Source organism: Mustela erminea, chromosome 5 (assembly GCF_009829155.1).
Source record: "Mustela erminea isolate mMusErm1 chromosome 5, mMusErm1.Pri, whole genome shotgun sequence".
NCBI classification, from domain to species: Eukaryota; Metazoa; Chordata; class Mammalia; order Carnivora; family Mustelidae; genus Mustela; species Mustela erminea.
In genome coordinates this window covers 44,996,656-45,020,055 of record NC_045618.1, presented here as the reverse complement: position 1 = coordinate 45,020,055, position 23,400 = coordinate 44,996,656, and the positions used below count along the sequence as shown (strand labels likewise).

Here is a 23,400-nt window from a genome sequence, read left to right as displayed (position 1 = left end):
GCTATATATGTTTTCTTGTTTTTATTTATACTCAACTCAGTTATTTAAGTGCTGGTTACCCAGGTTATAAATTACCCACTCTTCTCTGCTTTTATTCTATTACCTTTTGGTTCTTTCACCAAACGACAGAAAGATGATAAAATTCTAGTTAAGATTTTTGAAGCAGATGAACAAATCAGGATCATTTTGTTACTTGTGGGATTTTCTTGGTTAGCAGTGTTATTTGAGATTTGTTCTTGTAAATTGTGTTGTGTCTCATAAAAGCTTTGAATCTTAATGTGATTGGATGTTGTACATTAAAAAAAAATTCTTATTTCTTTTTATCATTTCTGCTACTCTATAGGAACCCAAATTAGCTTTTGAAGATGTGGATGCAGCAGAGTTGTACCCATGTGTAATGTTCTATAGTAGCAACCCAGGGGAAAAGGTAATGAAATCTCATACCTTTATACTTAAGTGTAAATAATATTTGTTTTTTTTTTATTAGTAATTGTTAGGATCTGATAGAGTTTATAAATAGAATAAGCTGTTTCTGCTACCTGCTATTTCTACAAATTACCTGCTCAGGTAATTTGCTCTCCTGGAAAGATAGGTTACTTTTAGAAAGTACCTTTGTTTTTCATTAAGGCACTGTTGGATATCTGGCAGGAAACAGTTTAGGCATAATATGGTTCACTGGTAGTTGTGCATATAGGAGATCTAGAAATCATCTTGAATGTAATCAGATACCATTAGCTGAATAATAGGAGTTCTAGTTGTGATGGGGAACCTGAGGTTCATTCAGCTGAGGGGGTCCTTATACCTTATAGATGGTGTAAATTTGAACCCTAAACCTTCAGGAGGACAGTATTAAAGAGATACCCTCTCACTAAAAACTTTTTTGTTCTCCTCTTCTAACACCCAGGCAGAGACTGATTTCTCTGTGGTCTCCCACAGAGAAATGTGCTGATGGGTGGATTTGTTTTCTACTGTCCTTTCATTTGAGGATGTAGTATAGCCTAGCTCTCATCTCCAGAATTTCTAGTTATTTTGTAGTAGAAAGTTTTCACACTGTCATATTTCTATAATGAAAGTGCTGGACTTGATCAGTCCTAACCATGACCAAAGTCACCTTTTATTGTATGGTTTTAAATATGTTTTAAGAATTGCCAAGAAAGGGGACCTGAGTGGCTCAGTGGGTTAAAGCTCCTTCTGCTCAGGTCATGATCTCAGTGTCCTGGAATCGAGCCCTGCATCGGGCTCTCTGCTCAGCAGGGACCCTGTTTCCCCCTCCCTCTCTCTCCGCCTGCCTCTCTGCCTACTTGTGATCTCTGTCTGTCCAATAAATAGATAAAATCTTTAAAAAAAAATTGCCAAGAAAAAAAACAGTTGCCAAGATGGTATAATTTTAAGCTAGCCATTCGTGAGAAAGGGAAACTGCCTCTTGAGCAAGTAATAAACAAAACTGGAGATGAAATGAATAGACAACCCAGTACCTGCAGTCGTCCCTTTCCCCAGTGACATTCTCGCAGCCCAGACTAGGCTCTGCCATGTTCTACTCAAAGTGATGGCCTGTTGCTCCCCAACATCTCTGAACCTTAAAGGAGTTAATTCAGCCTTGGACTATATATCAGTCAATTTATTCTGCCCAGAAGCCTTTTCTGATAAGTTTCACAGTCTCTGGTAAAAACAGTATTAATGGTAATTAACATCTTTTTGAACACTTTACCTGTGTACCTGGCACTGTAGTAATAAGCACTTTATGTACATAGTCTCATTTAATCTTTAAAATAATCATAAAAGACAGATATTGCAATTTGTTTTTTCAGATGAAAGAGCTGAGGTTTAGTGAGATTAAATAATTTCCCAAGATTATGCAGAGTTAAGATTTGAACCAGAGTCTTGCTCTTTTTTCAACCACAGGGTCTTATTTGAAATGTGTAAATTGGAAATATCCCAATTATCTAGACTTATTCTTTTATCTTCATGCCCATTGAGCAGTATAAGATGGGCTCAGGACTTGCCTTAAGGCTGAGAGTGAATAGGCTTTTTTGGCAGGGGGCAGTAAATGGAATCAGTCTCATAGAGCTTGGTCTAAACCCATATTCTGGGTGGCCATGATAGCTCTGATATAGGCTGTAGGAGGAAGTTTAAATGACAGAGTATCTTGTTTGAGAGGACCATGCTAACTTAATAAATTTTTAATATTTGCTCACTTCGTATCAGCAGCCAGTGGTATAATAAACATGTGTTAGACCAAACGCGAGTTCAAATGGGATTACGTGTGCTAGAATTTATAGTGACTTATAGTTTAGGAGAACTATTAATATCAAACATTTGCTGGCATTTTTCCTTCTAGGTGAAAATTTGTGATATGCAAATGCGTGGCACACCACGAGACTTACTTCCAGGAGACCCTATTTGTAGTCCAGTAGCAGCAGTGCTGGCGGAGGCCACTATTCAGCTTATCCGTATCCTTCACCGAACAGACCGTTGGACTTACTGCATTAACAAAAAAATGATGGAAAGGCTGCATAAAATTAAGATATGTATTAAAGAGTCAGGTCAGAAGCTAAAGAAAAGCCGCTCGGTGCAAAGCCGAGAGGAAAATGAAATGAGAGAGGAGAAGGAGAGCAAAGAGGAAGAGAAAGGTAAACATAATAGACATGGCCTTGCTGACCTCTCAGAGCCGCAGCTGAGGACCCTTTGCATAGAGGTGTGGCCTGTGCTGGCAGTGATAGGAGGAGTTGATGCTGGTCTTAGAGTTGGAGGTCGGTGTGTTCACAAGCAAACTGGGCGCCATGCCACGCTGCTGGGAGTGGTCAAAGAGGGCAGCACGTCTGCCAAGGTCCAATGGGATGAAGCAGAAATTACCATCAGGTATGATCTGTTGAGTTACACTTTTAGCAAACAAGTATTTAATGGTGAAATGGGCCATTGCCTATGGACAGTGAGTAACTATGTATTTTAGGTGAGCTGCCAATTTTTCAAATATTTTTTTTCACAAAGCTGGGTATGAGTACTGTGATTTCATAATAGAATATATCTCAAACCCATGTTACCTGGAATATTAGTGGTTTATAAGATACATGGGTTTTGTTTTGTAAAGAAATGGTAAGCTCACTAATTTAGGTTTAACTGGGATCTGTCTTTCTATTTTTCATTTGGCTGCTTGCATTTTGATCATTTCCATTACATACTGGGATAGAAAAAAAGCCAGCCAGCAGATATGTCAATTATATTTTGTGTAGGTGGGCTTTGAATGTAGGCAGGAACATTTGAGTGACTAAAATTAAGTTTGGATTAGCTGTGATATTAAGTATGCTTGCTTTTTTTTTTTTTTTAAAGCACATATTCCTGTCCCCTCAGGGTACAATATTTTGGGTAGATAGGGAAATTACATTTATTTGACGCACTGTATACTTAAAAGCATTTAGATGTATTTGCAATCACATAGGATTTGTGTGAAGTAGAAACTTCATTTTTCAAAAGAAATATGTCAAGTTTCTTCATTAATAAGGGGACTCACTTATCTAATGAATTCTACATAATTGCATCATTTGAAAATAATGATTTATTAATAATAATATGTGACTATTCATTATACTACCTAAAGTGATTGTTCTATAGTTTTAATATGACATGGGACAATATCTAAAACAGTGGTTCTCAAGTATTAGTTGCAGGGAGTACTTTTTTAGAATCTAACAATAGCTGTAGATTCTCTCAGCTGAAAACTAACACATACATAAGGTTTATACACAGTTTCACCCTATACTTATATTCGCCTACTCTACCAAGGTAAGAAATCAGTGAAAACTTTACAATGTTACATGAGTATCTACCTTTTCTTTTATTCTTCACCTTGTTTCAGAAAGAATTTATTATGTCTTAAGAAAGTGCAAATACAGTAAAGCAAAATAAATAAAGCAAATAAGGAAATGAGGAAAAGGGAAAATAAGATTAAGATGGTTAAGCTAGAAGCAAGATTTAGGTTAATATGACAAATTTATGCCACCAGACGTTAGGTATTTGCCCGAGTTCTTACATTTTGTGTATTTGTACCGTTTTTTTAAACTTCAGTAAATTCTTGGCAAGTATCAGGAAATACGTGATCATATTTTTGCTTAAGCTACAAATTGGGAGCTTTAATTGAAGACTACAAGGTAATTTAAAAAATGAAAACAAAGTCTTAGAACCTCTTGAATAGACTATAGGCATTACATAATAAGCGAAATCTGTTATATAGACTTTTCAAATAGCTTGTATCAGGAATAGGCAAACTATATCTGGCCTACCTCTTGTTTTTGTAAATAATGTTACACAGCCACACCCATTCATTTAGGTATTCATTGGCTGCTTTCACACTCTGATGGCAGGGTTGAAAAGTTGCCTTGAAGACTGTGTGGCCTGCAAGGTCTAAAATATTTACTGTTTGACTCTTTTTAGAAATTCTGCTAATTTCTACATTATAGTATAGTGAATATTATGATTTGAAAATACATGCACATCTCATTGCTTTTGCATTTATCATCACATCTCCCTATTTTTCCATGAAAGACTCATTTTTTTTTCTCTGTAATGATTTTTCTAGTTTGTGTAAATTATTCTTTGTACTGTGTACATGATGCATCTTGTTTTGTTTACATTATTTTCTGTATCTTCCTCCTGTCTATCCCTCACTTGCTTCTTCCTGTGTCATTCTGATCTTTATTAAAGCTTCCCAACTTTTTGGTCGCCTAGTGATACTCCATTGTATAATCTGGAACCCTGTGAACCACTGCCTTTTGATGTGGCGCGATTCCGAGGCCTGACGGCTTCTGTGTTGCTGGACCTCACGTATCTGACTGGTATTCATGAAGACACAGGCAAACAGAGCACCAAGCGACATGAAAAGAAACACCGACATGAGTCTGAGGAGAAAGGGGATGTTGAGCAGAAAACCGAGAGTGAATCTGCTTTAGATATGCGAGCCGGCTTAACATCTGATGATGTCAAAAGTCAGGGTACCACAGCCTCCAAATCAGACAACGAAATAGCTTCATTTTCTTTAGATCCAACACTGCCAAATGTGGAGCCCCAACATCAGATAACAGAAGGAAAAAGGAAAAATCACGAACACATATCCAAAAACCATGACATAGCCCAGTCAGAAATCCGAGCAGTCCAGCTGTCCTATCTCTACCTCGGTGCTATGAAATCACTTAGTGCTCTTCTTGGCTGTAGTAAATATGCTGAGCTGTTGCTGATACCAAAAGTTCTGGCTGAAAATGGTCATAACTCAGACTGTGCAAGCTCTCCAGTTGTTCATGAAGATGTGGAGATGCGCGCAGCCTTGCAGTTCTTGATGCGACACATGGTGAAGCGAGCAGTCATGCGGTCGCCCATCAAGAGAGCGTTGGGATTAGCTGATCTGGAGCGAGCTCAAGCCATGATCTATAAATTAGTGGTCCATGGGCTCTTGGAAGACCAGTTTGGGGGCAAAATTAAACAAGGTATGTTGTCTGTTTTTTTTTTTTTTCCCTTTTGTGTTGTTGAAATTGTTTACAATGTCAGATATGATACATTCCATCAGTGATTTATAAAAAACTTTTTGGCCAAAGCAATTTTCACATTGTTTTTCTTTTGCAAGGTAAACAGTTCTTTTCTGTATCCTTTATATTAATGATTATCTGTCTACTTGTAATTTTCTATCTTAAACCTACACAATCACAGAATTTAATTATGATTATTACATTTTGTAAAACTTAAGCCACAAAAGGTACACGAATATTTATTGATCTGATTCGAAATATATACTATTCTGATAACTTTCCCAGAGACATTTTGAGGTACTACTTTTATAGATTCTGTATTGTAGGGAAAAAAATCCCTTATTTCATCTTTCATCTTCACCTTTGGGGAGAATATGAATTCTGAGATAAAAATTAGATATATTCAGTAAATGTTTATTGAGTGTCTGTCTATATGTGCCAGGTACTTTTCTTGGTTCTGGGGAGCCAGCACCAAAGTCCCTTGCCTTCATGAAACTTAAGTTCTTTTTTTCTTTCTTCCCTTCCTCTTCCTCCTTCCTTCCCTTTTCCCTTACTCCTTTTCTTCTTTTCATTGCTTAGACAGTAAATAGGCAGAGAAAAGCACATGTTGTATATGAATAGGCATATTAAGATCATGATTATGAAGGTATGTGGCCATTTGGCAACCCTAATAGAATTAGTTATCTTTGTGGCAACTGCTATCTTCTTTTCTTTTTTTTTTTTAAGACCTTATTTTAGAGAGAGAAAGAACAAGTGGAGGGGGAGCCAGAAGGCAGAAGGAGAGGGGAAGCAGACTCCCTGCTGAGCACAGAGCGAGTGGCAAGGCTTGATCTCATGACCCCAAGATCATAACCCTGAGCCTAAATCAAGAGTTGGGCACTTAAATGACTGAGCCACCCAGGTGCCCCACTGCTATCTTGATATTAGGTTTACTTGTAAGCTCCCTTTCAGATAAGAAAAAAAAAATTATACTTTGTAAGCTCTTAGATGTTTTAACTAATTTTTTAAGCTCCTGTTTAGAGCATGAGGTTTCTGTCTAGATTTGTATTATATTTACATGTATTATATGTATTTATATGTCTTCATCTTTGCATGTTTGAAGACTAAAGATAGGCATCGAAATCAGAGTGCTAAGGAAACACAGTTTTAGTGATTAGATATCATTAGAGAAGCTCTAGTCAAATCTTACAGCAAAAGTGAGACTGTTTTTTGTTTTTAAGAGAAACTTCTCTAAAAAGTGAGTAATTGCTTATTACCTTATTATTTGTAGAGTTCATAATGATGGGTACAGTAGTGTATACAAGGATGTATATATGCAAGAATATTAAAAACATATTTCATGGGGCGCCTGGATGGCTCAGTGGGTTAAGCCACTGCCTTCGGCTCAGGTCATGATCTCGGGGTCTTGGGATCGAGTCTCACATCGGGCTCTCTGCTCGGCAGAGGCCTGCTTTCTCCTCTCTCTCTCTCTCTGCCTGCCTCTCTGCCTACTTGTGATCTTTCTCTGTCAAATAAATAAATTCTTTAAAAAATATATATATTTCATAGAAAATGGTACTTACAAAATATATTTAGAAACTTATCAAATTAAATCTTAAAGTTTTCCATTCACATGTCACTTGTGAAGAAACAAATCCTTAATACTTTTTAAATATTTATGTTGGTTTGCAGAGATTGATCAACAAGCTGAAGAAAGTGACCAAGCCCAGCAGGCACAGACCCCAGTTACCACTAGCCCATCAGCCTCGAGCACAACTTCCTTTATGAGCAGCTCACTGGAGGACACCACGACTGCCACCACTCCAGTCACTGACACAGAGACAGTACCTGCATCTGAATCCCCTGGAGTGATGCCACTTAGTCTTCTCAGGTAGGGAAGCTGACTTTAACATCTGTCATATTGATGCCTGTGATTCTGATCACACAATCATTCTCTTATAAAGAACATGCCTAAATAAAAGCATTCTAGAGCTAGAAGGAACCTAAGAGTTCAAAGAGTCAAACCCATTTTGCTGAAGTTGGGAATGTCCCTCAGGGGTTTAATAACTTGTCCAAAGTCTCACAGCCAGTTTTGGGGTGGTCCCAGATCTATCACTTGTGCTGCTGATAATCAGATATTCTAGCAGTGTATCTCCTTATAATAATCTTTTTTTTTTCACCTAGGCTTTTGGATATTTTTTTCCTCTAAAAGTAAATGCTTGTATTGAATATTAGAGCCTCAAGATAGAGCTCACTTCCGTGGAAATAATTTTCTCAGGTTACTTCCCTTTTAAGAACTATTTATTAATTATACTTTTATTTTTAAGATCAAACAAATCTACTCAAATGAAAGAGCAGGTCTTAGAATACTACTTTAGCCAACCCTGTTTTAGTAGGTTTGTAAATTTCAAATAATGTTTAAATTTCTGTTTGCTTCAGTTTGCCAGGTATATACATGAAATGAAAAATTTTTAGGGAAAATCGTTAGGAAGGGCCTATTCTGTGAGTTCCCTTAACTAGGTCTTAAGTGAAATAAAGGGTAGTAGAATGGTTAGTCTATCTTTCTCTTCTTTTTTGACCCTCTTCCCTTAATTGACAGGTTATCATTATTCCTAGTGTGAGACTGACATCTTAGAGAGTAGAAGAGAGAAGGGCTGTTAATCATAATGCTTCTTCATTTTTGGTGTTTGCAAGAGCCACCTGGGAAGCTTTTTAAAGCTCTGGCTGTATCTCCCTGTAGTCTCTTTTGGTAGGTCTGGTGGGGTACACAGTTTGTATTTGAGTTAAGGGTCCCCAGTGATTCTGATGCAGTGATCTTCAGCTCCCACACAGAGTTACTGGTCTGCTGTTAGGCGTGCACACTCATCCTGGCAGTTACCATTGCCCAGTCCTCTCACATGTTAGCTCTCTCACTAGAGTAACAGTTCCAGGAGATACTTCTGTTCAAGAAAGAAGGAAGAGAGGAATAATAGGATATTTTAATATGGTTTTTAATCTTTGTTGTCTTCCAAGCTGTGCTGTGCAAGCGTGGGATTCACTGGTAAAATAACATTCCTTGGCTCTCACAGACATTGAAAGACCTTGTGACTCCTCCTTTGTTCTCAGTCTTTGTTTGCCTGCTGTTGGCTGGGACAGCATTGGAGCTGCAGTTGCGTTTGCTTGGCTAACCATCATTTAACACTAGAAAAATCCGGGAGCAACTGACCCATCTATGAATATCATTGTATCAGTTATTTGACTGACTAGACAATGCTTTTTTGATGCTTAAAACGTTGTTATTAGTTTTGTTGGACAAATCTTAAGAGTAGACAGCTGGTGAGGATCTTGCTGAAACTTATTCTTTAGCCAGTGTCTGCCTTCTCAGGCTGACAGGGACTGCCTCTCTTCTGCCTTTCCCCTCTAAACAGCTGGCATACCGTTCATATGCTGTTTTTCAGTTGTGCAAGGGGGCCTGGACAGTTACTTTTTCTTTCCATAACTTACTTTTGACTATTAACTTTATTCATGTCAATGATTTCATGGCTAGCTAGTTATTTATATTAAATTTATAATATGAAATTATATTTTATATAAATTTAAATTTGAATTTATATTTTATATTTATATAAATTTATATTTGATAGCTAACTGTAAGTTAGCTATTTTTAAAAGTCTTTATTCTCTGACTACTGTATGTCTACCAAAATACCGCTGTCATCTTGGTATTATAGTGGAAGGAAAGCATGAAGGCAGGGATTTTTTAAAATCTATTTTGCTAATTGCTCAATTTCCCCCACTTGCTTTGTTTTGCTGAACAAATAATACGGTATTATTACTTTTATAGTAAGAGGTGTCCTATTAGATAATGATAATTAAAATTGTTGGGAGTCTTTCTTCCCTCTCCATTAAACTGTAGCTAACTTATATAGTTTTCCAGGTTGAATATTCTTCTGTAAGAGGACTGTGATATATTAATTTCTAATTGGATTTTTATGCTAACCTTTGTTGTTTTCTTAAAGGCAAATGTTCTCTAGTTACCCAACTACCACTGTACTTCCCACACGTCGTGCACAGACTCCTCCAATATCATCGTTACCAACTTCTCCTTCTGACGAAGTAGGAAGGAGGCAAAGCTTAACTTCTCCTGATTCCCAGTCAGCAAGGCCAGCTAACCGCACAGGTGTGTGTGCTGTCATGCACTTTGATACTCAAACCTCTTGGCATTCCTGATATTGGGACTTAAAAACTTGGGCATTGTGTTTTTTTCTCATTGAAGGTAGAACAATGATTTTAATTAAGGGGGCAATCTGTCCTATCAAGCTGAACTGTCTTTTTTATTTTGAAGCTGTAGATTAAATTATGGCTACTTGGGAGAGAAATGGTATACTCTACATAAGTCATATCAGACCCTTCTTATTTTCTAACATAGGCATTTTTAGTGCTGTGAATTTCCCTTGAGCATTGCTTTTGCTTCAACTCACACACATTGAGATGCTGTGTTTTCATTTTCATTCAGTTAAAGTACTATCTATTTACCATGGATATCTTTTTTGAGAAATTGGATCATTTAGAAGTATGTTATTTTGTTTACAAATATTTAGGAATTTTCCAAATGTCTCTCTCTTACTGATTTCTAATTTAATGTCATTGTTATCAGAGAACATGTCTTATATAATTTGAATTCTTTTAAATTTGTTAAGACTTGCGTTGTGGCCCAGAATATGGTCTGTTTTGATAAATATTCAATGTGCTCTTGGAAAAAACGTGTATTATGCTATTGTTGAGTGGAGTGTTCTGTAAATTGTTGGTTACGTCAAGGTAGTTGATTGTTATGTTTAAGTCTACTTATTCTATCAGTTATTGATAGAGTAGAGTTGAAATCTCTGACTGTAATTGTGGATTTGTTTATTTCATCTTTCATTTATTATTTTTTTGTTTCATGTATTTTAAAATTCTCTTTAGGTCCATAAATATCTAGGATTCTTAGGTCTTCTTATTGAATTGACCTCTTTATCATTATGAAATGACTATCTTTACCCTGGTAATATCCTTTGCCCTTAAATCTACTTTTTCTAGTGTAAATATAGCCTCCTCCTCCTCCTTCTCCTTCTTTTTCTTTTTTTAAATTAGGATCGTATCTCTTCTCCTATATCTTATCTTTAACTTTTTTGTGTCTTTTTTTTAAAATGTTAAATGGTTTCTTAAAGGCAGTTATTGCTGGGCCTTGCTTTTTTGGGGTGGAAGGGTTCTTGCTTTTTTAATCCAACCTGATATTCTCTGCCTTTTAATTTATGTGTTTAGACCATTTACATTGAATGTGTTAATTGTATCGTTGTGTTTAAATTTATCATCTTTCTGTTCATGTCATCTTTTCTTTGTTCTTTTTTTCCTCTGTTTCTACCTTCTTTGGATTAAATCAGTATTTTTTAATATTTCATCTCCTTTGTTGGCTTATTAGCTATGCTTTGTATTTTTAGAGATTACCTTGAGGTATGTATTATATATCTTTAATTATCATAGGCTATCTTTAAGTAATGTTATACCACTTCATGTATATTAAAAAATGTAACAATGGTACATTTTATTTTATTTATTTTATTTTATCTTATTTATTTCCCCTTTCTCAGTCTTTGAACTTTTCTTATTCATTTAACTTATATATATGTTATAATGCCCCGTAATACATTGTTACTATTTTTTAAAGATCTATTTATTTATTTGGGTTAGTGGGAAGAGAAGGAGAGGGGGAGAGAGACTCTCAAGAAAGATTCCCCACTGAGCACAGTCTGATGTAGGGCTAGATCTCATGACCCTGAAATCATGACTTGAGCTGAAATCTAGAATTGGGCACTTAACCAGCTGAGCTATCCAGGCATCCCTACATTGTTATTATTTTTGCTGTAAACAAAAGAGATTTGAAAACTAAAGTGTGTATTTTATATTTACCCACATAGTTACCAGCTCTGAGATACTTTATTCCTTTATGTAGATCCAGATTTCCAGTGATATCATTTCCTTCTGCTTTCCCTTTAACATTTCTTGTAATGGTCTGCTAGTGATGAATTCTTTTGGCTCTTATGTATCTGAATATATCTGAAAGAGTTTATTTCAAAGTCATTTTTGAAAGATATTTTCATTGGATATAGAATTCTAGATTGGCAGGTTTTTTTCTTTCAGCACTTTAAGATCCTCTACCATCTTCTGGCTTGCATTATTTCTAACGATAAATTTTCTATTGTTCTGATCTTGTATAATATGCCTTTTTCTCTGCGTGCTGTTGAGATTTTTCTGTTTTATCACTAGGCTTAAGCAGTTTGATCATGACCTGCCCTGCTACAGCTTTCTTCAATTTTCTTATGCTCTGGGTTTGTTGAGCTTCTTGGATCTATAGATTTATAGTTGTCATAAAACTTGGAAATTTTTAATCCATTATTTTTTCAGATTTTTTCCTGTTGCATTCCTCCATTTCAGTATCTATGGTTATGTGTATACAACACCATTTGAAGTTGTCCCACAGATCACTAATGCTTTGGTTTTTTTTTTTAATGTCTTTTTTCTATATGTTTCCATTTTTTATAGTTTTTGTTGTTGTGTCTTCTGGTCATTAATCTTTTCTTTTGTAGTGTTTAGTTTGCTCATAATCCCATCCAGCGTATTTTTCCATTCAGACATTGTGATTTTCATAACTAGAAGTTGCTTAATCTTTTCTCTGCCTTATCAAGTACATGGAATAACAGTTTTCATTGTTAGAATAGTTATGTTTAAAAAGTTTGTGAACGCTGAACTATTATTGCTCCTAAGGGAAATACTGGGCTAGGTTTCTATGAACTTCTGGTCACATTTTGTTAGCTGATCAATATATAACTTTGTTTTATGTGTGTTTATATTTAAAGGCATTCTATTTAATGTATATTGTTGATTCATTAGCATTGAACTCATAACCCAAGAACACCATAGCTCGTGCCTGAATGAAATTTATCTGACACTTACATTTTCTCCATAAGACATATTACAGCCTTCTTGTGCTTAAAAACATTAGACAGCATTTCACCACTATGCCTGGGGGCCATTTTAAACAGTAAAATCACCAAGAAAAGGCACAAAAATGCAAAACATGTGACACTAAATAGACTGTGAAGATTAGACTTATTTATAGTCTCAGAACTAAAAGAAGAATGTAGAGCATCACCTGTTCTGTCTCAGCTGGCAACAAATGTGTCAGGAGCCTGAAAGGTTTTTTTGTCGCTGAGTGCATATAAATGATTGTAAAAAAGCACCATGAGTATTGATTTTAGAGTTATAAATTAACTTTAATGAGTAGATGAATTTTCAAATATGGAGTCCACAAATATGGAGCATCAATTTTATACCTGTTTTAATATCCTTGTCTACTTATCATTAATCTAATTTCTAGGTCTGTTTCTATTAACTAATTTTTAAACTTATTTTGAATTGTATTTTCTTGGTTTTTTTTTATGTTTGGTGATTTTTTTTTATTGATTATTAGACATTGTGAATTTTACCTTATTGGGTACTGGATAGTTTATATTTATTTAAAGATACTTTAGTTTTGTTATAAGATACGGTTAAATTACTTAGAAATATTTTGATCCTCTCAAGGCTTTCTTTTAATTTTTGTTAGGAGGTAGCTTGGCTGAATTTTTCCCCATTACTGAACCAGTGCCTTTCTTCGTATTCTATCCAGTGCATCATGTATCACAGAGGTTTTTTCTCTCTGGCTTATTATAACACAGATTCTTCCCAACCCTGTTTAACCAACCCCCAAGGATTGTTCTGCCTGCTGTTTCTTGGAGATTCTTCCCTCAGCTCTGGATAGCTGCTGCACTAGCATCAGCTGAAGACTTGAAGGAAAGAAAGACCCTTTGCACATTTTTGGAGTTCACTTTCAGTGCAGCTCTCTTCTTTCCATACAGTTCTCTCTATTCTGGTATTCTACCCTGTGAACACTAGCAACCTGAATCCTTTACTCTTGTCTCCTCAATTCAGAGAGACCGTTGACTTTAGATTGAATTTGCCCTCCCTGAACTGCAGCTTGTAAATTCTTTCCAGGAAATAGGCGAAGGCAAGTTGTACACCTTGCCTAATTTGATTTCCTTCTCTCAGGGATCACTGTCCTACACACCCTGATTGATACATTTCCATTTCTTCTTTTAGTTGTCATAGGTAAATCCAGTCTCTCTTACTCCATGATGGCTAGAAGTAGAAGTCTGTCAGATGCATCATGCTTGTTACCACTCTAGCAGTAGTGACATTTTTTAAGCAAAAATTAAAGTTGTCATTCTCCCTCCTTCCTTCTTCTTTCCTTCCTAATTTAATTCAAAAACATTAAGTGGGGCCAAGCTATGTAGGCTTTCATGCCAGCAGGATTGGGAGGTGGGTGGCATAGTGGCCCAGATTGGGAGTATCAGCCAGACTGGAGTGAGGGAAACTTCTTGCCTGTGGGAGTGGCCTGGTATGGGGTATTGGAGTCTGACTCATAGAGGAAATGTCCACATAGCTGAGCACTAGGGAACAGGGCCATGCAGGGTGCAGAGGGCTTCTATCAGCACTGTTCACTGAGAGGGCCTAGGAGCAGTGATGCTTTAGTAACAATAAACACATTCTAAATACCATTCTTTACTAAAAGGGAACTCTGATCTTCTTGCAGAAATGGCTGATTTCAGGGTTAAGTATGAGATGAGCCTGGAATAGCTTGTGCCAGAAAGTGGTAAAGTGCTCAGAGATTGATGGGTGTATGCCTCAAGGATGTAGAAACCAGATTGAAGGGGCTTCCATTAGCCAAATCTGGGACATTTGTCGCATCAAAATAAAAATCATAATTATAGTATCATATAATAACCCATGAATACAGTGAGAATCTGTAACCCTATAGTGATGGAGAAAGGAAACTGATAAATCTGAAAGCAGTGATAGAATTAGGAAATCCTCCTTCGTCAACCATCATAATAATAATAAATAATTCAGCCAATAAACAATAATGGGTGCTAGTGAATCTAACTTTGATAAGGAATGGGATCTTTACATTTTCTCATAGTTCTTCCCAATAAATATTTATTACAAAGGGGGAAAAAATAGGAGTACTTTTATGGTGGAGAAACCTGGCAGATACCAGCTTAACTCAAGCAATCAAAATCAGCATCTCCAGTAACGGAACAAATGGAAATCTTGTATCATTTGATAGAATGCAATGCGTAGAAGGCGACATCAGGTTTTTGGTACTTCTGCCAAAAAGCACAACCTGAATCTAAAGATTTTTATTTATTTATTTATTTATTTATTTATTTATTTGATAAACAGAGAGAGATCACAAGTAGGCAGAAGGCAGGCAGAGAGAGAGGGGGAAGCAGGCTCCCCGCTGAGCAGAGAGCCCTATGCGGGGCTCGATCCCAAGACCCTGAGATCATGACCTGAGCTGAAGGCAGAGGCTTAAGCCACTGATCCACCCAGGCACCCCCACAACCTGAATCTAATCGTGAGACATCAGTAAACCCAAATTGAGCGCCTTTCTGTAATCTTCAAAGTATCAAAGTAATTGAAAGAGATGGAAGAGATATGAAAACTAAATGGAAGGATTATCCTGGATTGGCTCCTTTGCTGTAGAGAACACTATCAGGACTTCTGGAGAAACTAGAGTGGGGTCTCGGTTAGATGTTAACATTGTTAATTTCCTTACTCTGATGGCGTGTTATGCAGAACAGTGGCCTTTTTTGTAGGAGTTGATATGTTAGAGTATTCAGGGGAGTTGGAGCATCATGTCTGCTACTTATTCTCCAGTGGGTCAGGGATAAGAGAATTCTTTTGTACTATGTTTGCAAATTTCTGTTAAGTTTAAAATTTTTGTAAGAAAGAAACTATTTCAAAATAAGAAAACATTTTAAAATTTTTAGCAGCTTTATTTTGTGCTAGCTTTATGAAAAACCTTAAAAAGCTGTAACTTAGTCATATTAACTATAACTTTATCACAGGTTAATCATGACCTGAACAGAAATCAAGAATTGAACGCTTAATGGGCTGAGCCACCCAGGTGCCCCATGAATTCTTAATAGAAAAAAAATTCATTAAATTTGTACAGTATTAAGAAATTGGGGACTTATTACTTTTTACTCATGGTATGTAGTGATACAGGCTTTTATTTCTCTTTCTTTTGTCTTAGCCTTGTCAGACCCCAGCAGTAGACTTTCAACTTCTCCTCCTCCTCCAGCAATTGCAGTACCCTTGCTGGAAATGGGGTTCTCTCTCCGGCAGATTGCCAAAGCCATGGAAGCCACAGGTAGGATATGTTATGTTTACATATCCATATATGTAGATATGAGAAGCCTGGTCTTATTGAGGGTGATATATTTTTTAAGAGACCATAAAGCTTTTTAACAGCTGATTTAGTTACAGTGACATCATAGAAGACACTGTTGAACTGATACCATGAATAACTAATTATGTTGCCCCAAATTAGTATTATTCTTTTCCTTTTTTTTTTTTTTCTTTTAAGGATTTTATTTATGTATTTGACAGAGAGACAGCAAGAGAGGAAACCCATGCCAGGGGAGAAGGAGAGGGAGAAACAGGCTTCCCACTGAGAAGAGAGCCTGCTGTGGGGCTCAATCCTAGGACCCTGGGATCATGACCTGAGCTGAAGGCAGATGCTTAATGACTGAGCCACCCAGGCGCCCCATTATCATACTTTTCTTTTTCACCTTTTCAGGTGCTCGAGGAGAGGCTGATGCCCAAAACATTACTGTCCTTGCCATGTGGATGATAGAGCACCCTGGACATGAGGATGAGGAGGAACCCCAGTCAGGCTGCACAGCAGACTCAAGGCACGGAGCAGCAGTCCTGGGCAGTGGTGGGAAGTCAAATGACCCCTGTTATTTGCAGTCACCAGGAGACATCCCATCAGCTGATGCTGCTGAAATGGAAGAAGGCTTTAGTGAAAGGTGAAATTCCAATTTCTTTATTTCTGTTTTATGAGGTTTAAGTGATACTTCCAAGTGCTCCATTTATTTCCCTTCATAGTTGCTTTTTTTTTTTTTTTAAGGTTTTATTTATTTATTTGACAGAGAGAGAGACCACAAGTCAGGCAGACAGGCAGAGAGTGGGGGAAGCAGGCTCCCCGCAGAGTGGAGAGCCCAACGTGAGGCTCAATCCCGGGACCCCGAGATCATGACCTGAGCTGAAGGCAGAGGCTTAACCCACTGAGCCACCCGGGTGCCCCTCGTAGGTGCTTCTAATGGTGTGTAAAGTTTCCAACTAGAGAAATAAGGTGGACATTTCAGTTACAAGTTTATGTTTCTGTGAAGGATAAAAATGACATCACAAGTTTTGACTTGAACAGATGTTTTCATGGAAAAGAGGAAATAATTTTTATATAGAATTAAGCTGAAAAGAGGAAACTGAAAATTAAAACAATTTTTTTCAGGAACAAAATAAGCATTCAGATAAAATAATTTTATCTCCTATAAGTGATGTAGAATATTCATATTTGAACTTAATGCATATAGAAGTGGACTTTTAAATTTTTTCTTAATATAGATTTTATCTTTATCTCTTCTTTAGTTTTTAATATCTAGTACAGTACACCAATTTTTTAATTATAAAAAGAATTCTGTGATAATGCATAGCCTGAGATGAGATGTAATAAAATACTCTGTAGTTTTTCCTAAAATCTGCCCACTTTAGTACTTCTTATGACTCTGTCTTCATTTTTCTTTGTAGCTCATGAAGTCATTTGGTTAACAAGGCTTGTATCTTTTTTAATATGCAGATTTTTTCTTACAAGCTCAGTGGATATTTTCGTAACTTATTTTGAAATATGTTTCTCATAGGCAAGGATTCTCAATCATTTCAGATTTTAACTATTTAATCATTTAGAATTTAGTTAAGACCATTGATCTCATTTGGATTTGAACATGCATTAAGCATCATTTCCTTGTTGGCATAATTCAAAATTAGATAGGGGTACTTGGCTGGCTCAATCAGTGGAGCATGATGTTGGGGTCATGAGTTCAAGTTTCATGTTGGGCATAAAGCCTACTTAAAAAATAAATAAATAAAAGTAAAAAAAAAATAGCTAAAATTACTGTTTACCTAGGGCAATATGACATATTTATAATTTAGGAGCTTTACCAAGGACAAGATATATTTCAGTTTAATTGTAAATACATTTTATTTTTGGTACTGTTTGGAAGGAAATGCAATACCACAAGAGAGCTTGTGCCTATGCCTTCCATTTATGGTGGTTCTGAAAAATTTATGCTGCTTTCTGATTTGCACTTGTAGCCCTGATAATCTGGACCATACAGAGAATGCAGCTTCTGGAAGTGGACCACCAGCTAGGGGTCGCTCAGCAGTAACAAGAAGGCACAAGTTTGATTTAGCAGCACGCACATTGCTGGCAAGAGCAGGTAATTAATATGTTTCACATCCTTCTGTTAGTAAAAGTCATACAGTTTATATTTTAAAGTCCCCGTGAAAGCAACATTAAAGAAGATGTAAACTACTGATACTAAGTACTCAGTTTCTCCACATTAAGAGAGTAGCTGTTTGCATTTTACTATCTACTTACATAATTTTGCATTGAAATCACAGCATACATTCATAGATTTATTTTTAAGCTTCCTCTGGATGCAAAAGTCTATACTGGTTACTTGTAGATCCTGAGATTTTTTTTTTTTATAAATGTGCTCTCTGCCATCAAGCTATTTATACTTTAAGAAGTAAAGATGCATGTTTAAAATTTAACATTAAATTAAGTGAGAAGGAACTGAAAAGAGCACTGTGCCAAAGTAGGTACTGGGTTTTCTTATGTGCTCTAGGCCTTAGGGCTAAACTACTAGGTAAGGAACTAGATAAGCAAAAATAAATTCCATTGTTACTTTAGTAAAATACTTCCAGGATTATGCTCTAGACATGTGAAGTGTAATTTATAAGGGAACATATTTTTCCAACTAAAAGCTAGGATATGTGATTTTTTAAAATAGCATCTTTGAGCTATTAAAACATAAATAGTTTTTCAATAATCTATGGTAAGAGAGAAGTTGAGGCTGAGCTAGAAAATATGGGATGTTTAGTTAATATATAGGAAAGGGACTGATTTTTTAAAAAATAACCCTAAAAGAATAACAACAGCCCATATTTATTGAGTGTTTTTCTTATTTACATTATATGAAATATTTTACATGGATTGTTTTGTTTAAACCTATTAACAGCCCTGTGAGTTAGGAGTGTTGTTACCCCATTTTACAGAGAAGAAACACATATGATAGGTGAAATTTTATGTTTATGGTCTGGAATCCAGTAAATTAACTGAGCTAGGCTCTTACCTGCATGTATGGCAGTTAAGAACTGGCGAAGTATTCAGAATTACTTTATACATGCAAATAAAATGCCTTTTTTGTTTCGTTCTGAGCGGGGTTATACCGCTCTGTGCAGGCCCACAGGAATCAAAGTCGGAGAGAAGGAATATCTTTGCAGCAAGACCCAGGGGCGCTGTATGACTTTAATTTAGATGAGGAATTGGAAATTGATCTTGATGATGAAGCGATGGAAGCTATGTTTGGACAAGACCTGACCAGTGACAATGATATTCTGGGAATGTGGATCCCAGAGGTACTGGATTGGCCTACCTGGGTGTGTGTGATTGCAGCGGGGGCTGCTCTGACTTATTTTCCTGCCCTCCTGTTCATGTAGCTTACTAACAATAGCCTTGCCTAAAGTTGTTACACTCTGAAAATTTCAGTCTTTCATCTCATCATAAAGTTTGGGGCTCTAATGCTTAATGTTACTTTGATACCTACAAACTAATAAGAAAAATTCTTTCTTGCTTTCTCTGTGCGATTTTATTGCTTCTCTCCCCAGACTAGATGAATAGAGTTATATAATGGTAATATTTGATTTATAATATCAAAGATAGATTACAAAATAGGCATCAGGTCCTAGTCAGCTCTGCTGGGTATAGAACATGGCTGCTATGCTCACCTTGCTATCTGAATGCATGCTCTTCTCCTTCATAGATTCCATTTAATCACTGTAATGCCTCATTCTAACAACCAGTGCCACCTAGGTCTTGTAACTACATCCAGGGCCAGGGTACATGCTGGGTTTGTATGTTTTCATTGTTTGTAGCAGGGAGACTGAAAACTTCACAGGTCTAAGTCCTACAGAAAAGAGCATCTACTATATTAATAAGATAAATGAATCCAAATGACTTCTTAGAAATTCAGATAAAAGATGTACGTGTTATGGCCAGATGAAAAGTAGCTTTATTAGGATTTTTTAAAAAATCACTTGAGATAGGGCTAATTATTTTTATTAACTTCTATCAATAGGATAGTGGGTTACCTTAGTTGTAACTTAACCAATTGAGAAAGGGCAAAGCACAGCTTCAGATCATGAGCTCTAAATCCTGATTTGAAAGAAATTTGTTATGTCACATTAATGAACATCCTGCAAATACTCTAGCATATGTAAAGAAAGTCATTAATATATAAATATCTATTTTTCTCTTCTTAACTTTATGTTAAATTGACTAATAATTTGATATGAAATTTTGTGCAGCATGTTTGTGAGTCTGAAGACAGGGAAGAAGTGGTCGTGTGTGAACTGTGTGAATGCAGTGTCGTCAGTTTCAACCAGCACATGAAGAGAAATCACCCTGGCTGTGGGCGCAGTGCAAACCGCCAGGGCTACCGCAGCAATGGCTCCTATGTGGATGGCTGGTTTGGTGGCGAATGTGGGAGTGGGAATCCATACTACCTGCTCTGCGGCAGCTGCAGGGAAAAGTACTTAGCCCTGAAGACCAAATCCAAGGCAACAAGTTCTGAAAGGTACCTTGAAATTGTATAGATATCCAGACCCCCTGAATAAAGAGTATAAAGTTTCTCTCTCATCAAGACATGGGAATTACAGCTTTTTTAATGGGAGGAGTTACACTTAACCTTTCCCTAAGTCCCATGATTGCTGAATTGGGGGCAGGAAGGGTGGAGGAGGTTGAGGGATTCATGTTTTGCCAGAGCTGGGAGCCTGTAGCCTGGTAACAGTGGCATGGCAGCAGCTTCTTTGCTGGAGTCGGAGTCTATTAACCTTGGACTTACTGGCAAGTTCTGGGCAGGGCCCTTGCCTTAACCTTTAGAACCTCATGGTCAGTTTTTCTCATTGGCGTTTTTTTACCCTGTTTTTGACCTCTTAATTAAGATCTTTTTATTGATAAAAAATAGAGTTTAGATTAAATGAGCTTCCATGACAACATTACTTCTTTTTATCCTTGAATAGCAATTCATCTGTAGTGAGTAGGCCTTTTGTCCTTATTGTCAATGATTAAAATCTTCACAGCATTCTGGAAGAGTTTTGACTAAGAGTTTTTGTAGTTGACCCAGAAACCTCCCCAGTAATTTGGTAAAATAGTCATTGATTTTTGTAAGACTATGTGTACATACATATTGTAGTTTTTATTAGCATATAACACAAAACACTTTTATTTTGTGTTGCTTTATTAATGACCTTTTAAAATGTTCTAATGCCTTAATTTGCATTTTGGGGTACTAATTGTTTTGTATAAAAATACAATGTTCTTCATGTTTGGTGCAGGTACAAGGGACAAGCTCCAGATCTAATTGGCAAACAGGACAGTGTGTATGAAGGTAGTTATTTTGAGAGCTTCTTTATTTTACATGTTCCTGTATTTTTATATATATACCTTCTGCTTAACATCTGTTACTAAAATTTACCTTTTTGTATATGTGTTTGTATTTAGGTACATGTTAACTCAAAACATTCTCTAGAAAGCTCAAGGTAGTTTCAACAGCCCTAGTTCTTAAAACCAAAGGAAAAGGACCTGGATTCAAATACTAGCTTGACCACAGAATGTTAGTCTTTGCATGACATGTTTTTTTCAGATTTTTTCTCTGAGAAAAGTAAAAAATAAAAAGTTGAAGACAGCATGAATTTATCTGGAGAATTCATTTCCTTAAAATAACTGATTCTGCAATGATTATGGATAGGGTTAAGAATTCTCTGTTGACCCCAGTACTTTTTATCAGTTGAAATCTCCATTACCAGCTGTAACATTTGCTTTTGCTTTAAGTGAGTTTGACTACTCTGACTCCTTTTCCTTAGACTCTGACTGTGCCTCAGGAGTGCAGTTTGGTTGGGTCATCAGGAGACGGCACCATAGTTCATTTTGTGGGTCCTGGGCTCTCAGTCCATCTGCATTTTAGACCTATCTCACAGTAACTCTTGCCAGTAGAGTTATGTCATGTTTATATTCACATACCATATGTTTATTTATTTAAATTCCAGAAGACTGGGACATGTTGGATGTTGATGAAGATGAAAAGCTAACGGGTGAAGAAGAATTTGAATTACTTGCTGGACCACTTGGTTTAAATGACCGACGCATTGTACCAGAACCAGTTCAGTTCCCTGACAGTGATCCCTTGGGAGCATCGGTAGCAATGGTAACTGCTACCAACAGTATGGAAGAGACTCTGATGCAAATAGGTAAACTGAAATGCTAATTGGCGTGGATTTTATAAAGTCTGTATTAATTTGTTTCTTAGGTTAGGTGGTAAATAATAACACAACATTGTTCTACCCCATCAAGTGTCTTTAGTTAATTGTTTTAACATTTTGAAGGTATCATGTAGTATTATTTATTTTTTGTTTTTATGAAATATTAAAGTGATTTAAAAAAAGTTAATAAAATGTGAGTATGATTTTTTTTTTTTTTGACATTGTGATAAGAGAATCCTGGAGTTGACTAAAAACAATTTGGCAGTCTTTTTTTTTTTTTTTTTTTTTTTTTTTGCATGAGAGGGTATGGGTGATTTTTCTATCAGGAATACAAAATAAAGAATTAATGTTGATGACTCAGTCCTTTCTCTTGTACTCAAAGCATATTTCTAAAACTATCTTTCCTTTGTTAGTATTAGTAGAAATGATATATAAGCAAAATAAATGACACCAAAACATTTTAAGAAACATATATAATAGATTATTGCTTTAGAAATGTTCATTTCTCCCAGGGAGTTTTCTGTGTAACTAAGTCCAGATGAACAAAACACACTGGTTTGCTGTGTTTCCTTGCAGCCCAGAACCTAGGTAGAATGGGAAAATTTTTCACTAGTCTGGGTATGTTTTTCAGGTTGCCATGGCTCTGTAGAAAAGAGTTCCTCTGGAAGAATAACACTAGGTGAGCAGGCAGCTGCTTTAGCAAACCCTCATGACCGGGTTGTGGCTTTAAGGAGAGTGACTGCTGCTGCCCAGGTTCTTCTGGCAAGAACCATGGTAATGAGAGCTCTGTCTCTTCTCTCAGTAAGGTGAGTACTTGTGTCAAATGATGCTGTTAGTATATAATTGACAGGAGTCTGATACTATTTGGGAGGATGAGATAGAATTTTTAGAACCTCAGATATCTACCATTGAATGAAAGAAGTTAGACATAGTTATCATTTTTATTCAGTCAGTAAATACATAGCTCTTATCTGAAATGGGAAACTAAGGCTATCAGTCCATTTGGCACAAGATAAAAATAAAAGGTTTAATGAATAAAAATAAAAGGTTGAATGAAACTAAGGCTATATCAGTCCATTTGGTGCAAGACAAAAACAAAAGTTTTGAATGAATGAAAATTGACCAGCTGTGTAGCTACTTCAACCTGCAGATTTCATCAAAGAGATTCCTGCCATGCTCATATTGTGGAATGTTATATTAGAAAAGGAAAAGAGCCAAGAATACATAAAAGACATCCATTTAAGAAATAGTTAATCAAAGGTATATAACTACAAATTGGTGAAGACAGAAGGACCTGAAATAAAAACTCAAAGTAAAATTTAGAGGAGACTCTGTTATTGGTTCAAGAATAGGTAGTTTGGAGAATGGAGGAGCAGAGTTTAGAAACTGACCCACAGGTTGTTCC

The 23,400-nt window shown here is 36.4% G+C and overlaps 1 protein-coding gene across 8 annotated transcripts in view; it reads left to right on the top strand.

Annotated features, from left to right (window-relative positions):
* The window catches only part of HERC1 (HECT and RLD domain containing E3 ubiquitin protein ligase family member 1), a 187,582-nt gene that overhangs the window by 123,210 nt on the left and 40,972 nt on the right, over positions 1 to 23,400 (top strand). For 6 of the 8 annotated variants that reach the window (XM_032342792.1, XM_032342798.1, XM_032342796.1 and 3 more), the window contains 13 exons: positions 344 to 427; positions 2,339 to 2,859; positions 4,699 to 5,474; positions 7,185 to 7,383; positions 9,491 to 9,651; positions 15,646 to 15,762; positions 16,192 to 16,423; positions 17,766 to 17,890; positions 18,895 to 19,115; positions 20,043 to 20,311; positions 21,072 to 21,124; positions 21,783 to 21,983; positions 22,627 to 22,801. In XM_032342792.1, coding sequence (XP_032198683.1) covers positions 344 to 427; positions 2,339 to 2,859; positions 4,699 to 5,474; positions 7,185 to 7,383; positions 9,491 to 9,651; positions 15,646 to 15,762; positions 16,192 to 16,423; positions 17,766 to 17,890; positions 18,895 to 19,115; positions 20,043 to 20,311; positions 21,072 to 21,124; positions 21,783 to 21,983; positions 22,627 to 22,801 — 3,134 coding nt within the window. The remainder of the gene's footprint in view (positions 1 to 343; positions 428 to 2,338; positions 2,860 to 4,698; positions 5,475 to 7,184; positions 7,384 to 9,490; positions 9,652 to 15,645; positions 15,763 to 16,191; positions 16,424 to 17,765; positions 17,891 to 18,894; positions 19,116 to 20,042; positions 20,312 to 21,071; positions 21,125 to 21,782; positions 21,984 to 22,626; positions 22,802 to 23,400) is intronic. The other 2 variants (XM_032342795.1, XM_032342794.1) reach the window with 2 other exon arrangements.